At 34.3% G+C, this 6,000-nt stretch overlaps 1 protein-coding gene across 5 annotated transcripts in view; it reads right to left on the bottom strand.

Moving 5' to 3' along the window:
* ERCC6L2 (ERCC excision repair 6 like 2) overlaps positions 1-6,000 on the bottom strand; it is a 53,531-nt gene continuing 47,531 nt past the window's right edge. For all 5 annotated transcript variants that reach the window (XM_068665963.1, XM_068665964.1, XM_068665966.1 and 2 more), the window contains 2 exons: positions 1,932-2,116; positions 1-1,190 (listed from right to left, as the gene is read on the bottom strand). In XM_068665963.1, the coding sequence (XP_068522064.1) occupies positions 221-1,190; positions 1,932-2,116 (1,155 nt within the window). In that variant the 3' untranslated portion in view covers positions 1-220. The remainder of the gene's footprint in view (positions 1,191-1,931; positions 2,117-6,000) is intronic.

Here is a 6,000-nt window from a genome sequence, read left to right as displayed (position 1 = left end):
TGCACTCAAAACATTTAAAAAGAATTTAATCTAAAATGGTATGTCATAGCTTATGATAATGTACAATTTAGTCAATGTAAAATGTACACTAGTATCATAATAAATATGAATTCATCACTTTACATTTCATTTCAAGGAGGTATCATGTTTTGCAGAAGTTCTACACATTTTAATGTTCATTTAACTAAAACAATTATAGTCCAACTCACGCAGAAAATCTTCATTTCACTACATCACAAGATGTAGCAGTGGATGGTTCATCTGGATCATCTGTACTGTGTTTTTTCCATAGAAAGTTCTCATTTTTTTTCCAAAGAGAACTTTCACACACACCTCTCTTCTCTGTCACTGCTTGAGGTGCTCTTTCACACAGCTTCTCTATGACTGCCAGGTCCGTGAGCTTTCTGAGGCTCTCCTCATTCTGCTCATTCAGCATGTCCCAGAAGTCTTTCGGTCTTTCCTTTGATTTTTCTACTTGCCCCGAAGGGATTCTCCTTGGTGATTCCGTAGGCTCATTTCCACCATTTCCGAAGAGGTCATTGAGAATAGAGGTATCTCCAAGCAAGTCCACAAAAGACTTCTTATAAGTCTCAGCTTTTCTCTCCTTGTTTTCTGACTGAGACAGGGATCTTTTTCTTGGCAGCTCTATTACTTCTGAATCCTGCTGTTCTTCACAGCTTTTTACAGACAGCACCTCAATTATTTCTGATTTACTGCTTAATGAACCAGATGCCATAAAATCCTTGAATGCCTGACTGTTTCTCCTTTCAATATCTTGAGTAGCATCAGTGAGTGATTGTTTGTATTTTGTATTTTTAACACACACATTATCTTGCAAACAGAAATCACTGTGAAGTTGCTCTACTTCTTCACAGCTTTGCTGTTTCTGCATTCCTGTAGTTCCACTCAGAAGTTCTTTAGCTGATGAAAGTCTAGACTTGAGTCTTCCGAAATTAACAACAGATTTTCTTTTTCTAGAGTTTCTTGCATCCGCTTCTCTTTCCACATAATCGTGAGAAACTTGTGCTGGTATTTCAACTGGAAACAAAGATTCCGCCTCTGGATGCTTTGAAATGTAAAATTCTCTCAACATCTTCTGCCGTGTTTCTGATGTAGCTTTTGTAATATGTTCTGCAAGTTCTTCCACTGATCCCATATTGAAGTGAGATACCATTTCCTCAAATTGTCTCCTGTAATAATCAAAAAGAAAAAACGTTTTATAACCAACAACTTTAATTAGGAACAAAAGAAGCAATTTTCAAAATGACTTATATACCAACTATCATCGTGATTTCCTTGTCACAAGGCCAAATTAAAAATATATACCAAATCCGAATTCCAGATTTGCCAACTTAGCAATAGCTTTCCACTTTCTTTTCCACATACCACCTGGCTATCTATGTATCAATGGAATTTAATTAACAATATTGACAGCAAGAATTTGGGGAAAAAGGAAAAATAAGACAGAAAGACTCTTATCTTTCCAAAGATGAAGGGAAAAAACATATTAAAAGAAATATTAAAAAAAATACTGAGTTTCACGATAAAAAGTTATATATATGTCCAATCTTTTTACAGTCTATGAAAGTGATGAAATCTAGACAAAACCAGTAGACAGTCAGAAGCTCTCACTGTAACATTTCTTGTTTCTAGACAGCTAAAACATTAGTTTGCAATACTGCATGGTGCACATACCATGAACACTGTGGTGATGACATCTGCACAGTGTCATATAACATATGACAGATCGAACCAACACATTAAACTGATTTGTGGATTCAGTTTGTTTTATTAATCAATTATGCGACTCCATAAAGTTTGAGTGGAAGTATCCCATTAGTTCTGCTCTTGCCACAGAAAATCATCAGTATTCCCTGTGTAGGGTTGAACAACAGTAACATTTCATGCCTAGAATTTTACTTTGTTCTCACCTGCGTATTTCTTTGGGTGTCTTTCCAACCAAGAAGGTGGTTGAACCCACTCTGTGTACTTTTTTGTTTTTCTGGATCACAGGATGCACAACATAGAGGTGTTGCTTACTGTTCAACATCATTTCTTTCCCTCTTTTCATAATGTTCGTCCCCGCCATCTCTTCTTCAGAGTTTTCTTCATCTTTCTAGCAAAACAAGACATGGAAATTGTCAAAACAACTGTGCCTCTGAAACAATGTTGTTATGACTGCTTCTGAAGCTCAAGAATTTGTGTGCTAAGACTGGGATTCAGAGCTGCATTGTAAACTCTGTTACATCATCAGCTTCCTGGTACAGTGAAGGGAAGTCTTAGTTCTCTAAGAGTAAAGTTAATACATAAAGTAAATGTTAGTTAGGATAATTGAAAGATCACAAAATTCTCTAATGCGCTAACAGGTGTTGTATGTACAAAATACTTAAATGTATGTACAAATACTTAATCTCATGCCATGGGACCCAAACCTCAGTTAGAACCTCCAAATATAATTGCAAAAAAAAAAAAAAAAAAAAGATTTCTCTGTATGTTATAGTCTTAACAATATCTTACTTGATTTATCTAGTACAATATTATTTAGATTCTCTGCTTCCTAATAATTCCTGATAATATATATTATTAGATATAGTGATACAAATAGAGATACTGAAATTAAGATAAGAACATTTTTGTCAATATCAAAGCAGCTAACGCACAAACAATTTATAAAACATATAAGGTTACTTTTGAAAGTATCACTATACTTGCCTGAAAAAGTGGAGAAAAAAAACCTACATTCTACTTACATTATAAAACAGATAAGAGCAAAACACACTGTACTTGTACACATCTCTCTCAGAAGGCAATATGAACAGTAAAGAATGCATTTGAACAGGGCAGGGGGGAACAAAGAAAAACAGAAAAGCTATACCATCTTTTCCCCAAAATGAGGTCAGGGAAAAAAAACAACTGCTTAATGACGTCCTCAGTCTCCCTACTGACAGTATCTGAAAGATGAAAGCACAAACTATGTTCACACCTTGTCATCTACAGTTCAAAATTTGGTTTTGGATCTACAGTGTTTCTTCCCAATGTGTTTCTATTTGATCCATGTCCACTTCCTTTATTTCCATGGGCTGTTCACAATGTTCTTGAGCTTTAGGATTGCACATCTGTTCCCAATCCATTACTTTGGCAAGTAACCTCAAACTAGCATACAAAGAGAGTTTATACTAAGGGACTTACAGGTATAGATTTTCACTCTTTAAGCTACATGCACAATTCCAAATATCAGACTTTCAATACATTATTACAGTAAACAAAACTGAAAACAAGGCTCCAATTAAGATTTTAAAAACTGTCTATATCTCAATATTATGGTGATAGCAACAAAATTAACATTGAATTAGCAGATATCATCTGTTGCATAAATATTATATAGTTATCTTGCTAATTCTATATATATTTAAAATATTTACAGGCTTCTTTCCTTTTTTAAAAAAACATTTGCATAGATGATAGCGAACTTACTCAGGAAAATATACTGGAAAAAACAAACAAACAAACAAACCAATTCCAGTTTTGAAATATATCTGTTTTGATGTAATTTTGGCATGACAAAATAGTTATATAACTCAGACTTTACTGTGACAATGCATAGGGTATTTGTCACTCTGTCAGGAAATTGGGATTGCGTAATCTAATAATAATTGCCTGACCATGTTAATGCCTGTCTTAAAAGTATTTAAAGCCTCCATAAAAGTACATTCAACTACCACTTAATAAACAAGGCCAAAGTATAAAAGGCAGCAACACTTTGTTTACGTATCTGTTCACATACAGATTAAAAACTCTTAGGAGGAAAAAAAAAGGCAAATTTTGTAGACATACCGGAAGTTGTATAATTCGGCAGAGACAAGCAATTTAAGTTAAAAACTGCTAACTGTAAATAACTTCAGATATGGCATATTTACTTCAGGAAGTACCAAACGTAACTGCATGGACTAGCACTGCCAACCAGAGAGAAACAGCAAAAAAAAAACACACAGACAGTTCCTCCTTTTGTACCCAAATTAGCAGCTCAAAGATTTTTGCTGACTCTATAAAAATTTAGTGGAAACAAGTCATCCCAAGAGTTGTAAGGTTGTGAGAGCTAATGGCCACTGTGAGTTACTCTTGAAAATCTTATCACAGCTCTCTGCAGCAAGGCCAATTAGTTACATGGCACCCAGTTAGGCTAAAACACAACTGGCTCTCTTGAATTTCGGAATGTTTCTGAGAGTTTGCCAACTTAAATCCATCCCCAAACTCATATTCATATACACATATATACACATATGTATGCACGATAAGCCTAAGCATTTTATACCTAAGCATTTTATCAGTAGAACTAAAACACCTGTTTCAGTAGTTTTTCTCATGATGGGTCAGCACTGTCTAAAGGTCCAATCTGAAGTTTGTTACTCTGGATGACACATGGCTGATGTTCAAGCTACTGATAGCATTTCCACGTGTATAGACGAAAATATTCCCTGTATTTTTCTACTTGCATTACCATTAAAAAAGTTAAAACTTCAATCAACACTCCAGCACTGTATTTCTTAGCTTTCTTTTCAATCTGATGTCATCTGTTAGTCATTAATTCTACTATTTCCTCTCTCTCAAAAACTTTTTTTTTTTAATTCCCTTTAAATACTTGCCTTCTAACTTAACAATTCAAATCAATTTTATGATGAAAAATTCCTTTTGACAGCTATTTTCTTTTCCTCAAGTGCTTTCTCTACCATCATATGTCCCTCCCGTTATCTGTTCTTACATCCAATCCCACTTTGACTTTAGAAACCTGGTCTTGTGAATCTGAATTATCATGTGCGTCATATGCCTCAGGCAATCTTGCAAAGTAAGACAAATCAATTGAATCTCATTCAGCTAGGAACCTCTGACTGTTGTTATTACGTTACTGACAATAGCACATTCAACAATGTATTCATACAAAGGGTTTCCCATTCAAAAATTTATGACCTGAAGAAGGGAGTAATACAGGAAAGAAAAATCCCTCACCCCAAGGATTCTGTGCATTGGAAGTGCACTTTACCTTTGCTTATCTTATAGTATTGTATATTAATTATTTTACTTAAATAACCACAAGTGTTGTTGAACTTCTCAAAAGAACATGCTGATGAAAAAGAATTCTTGCCAAACATTACGCCAGACACATTACTGTGTTCATTTTTTTTTTGTGTGTACTGCAGTGCACATCTTCTAATTAGCCTTATGAAACACATGATGTAAAGCTAAAGCAATAATTAGTGGATCCCAACTGTATTTTAGAAGATTTTTTTTTAAAAAGGATTGACAGCAATTACAAAAGGAGTCTTTATTAAATACTTAACTGTATTAAAGTACACATAGAAATTTTCACTGCTCAAAGTACAAATTTCCCTTTAAACTTCACCACTTATTCACTGGTCACCTGATAAATTAAGTACACATATACTGAATTACCTGTAACACACCTTTATATGTTACTGCATTCTTCACATTTTCTCCTGTCTCTAGCCATTTCACATTGGCATTGGAAACAAGTAACACCTAAATTCCTTTTATCAAAGACAAAAAGTACTGATGTATTATTGAATTACTGAACATTGTATTTCTACTACTGTCTTCAAACTTCTGCCATTCCTCTTTGCCAAGGAAATCTCAGCACAAAACTTAGGAGAAATAAAAAATTTATCTTCAAACACAGGCATGTATATAACACACCCAAAGAGCTATAGATCCAAGTTTATCAGTAGAAGAAACATTTTTTTTGGATTCAAAAAAGGTACATGAGAGAAGATTACGCTGCAGAAAACAACCCTGTAAATGAGGGGGCAGGAGTGTGTGTGGAATGTAAAAAAAGAGCGGTAAAATGAAATTCTGAAGTGTAATTGTCAATGATAGAAAGTAACATGTAAATAAACAGTCATTTCTTCTTGTTTTACACTTATTTTCTTATCCTGTCCCATCTTCGTTTATTACATTGGCTCTAAAGAGCCTTTTCACATAAAGCAA

This window comes from Anas acuta, chromosome Z (assembly GCF_963932015.1).
Source record: "Anas acuta chromosome Z, bAnaAcu1.1, whole genome shotgun sequence".
NCBI lineage: Eukaryota > Metazoa > Chordata > Aves > Anseriformes > Anatidae > Anas > Anas acuta.
This window is presented reverse-complemented; position numbering and strand designations above follow the sequence as displayed.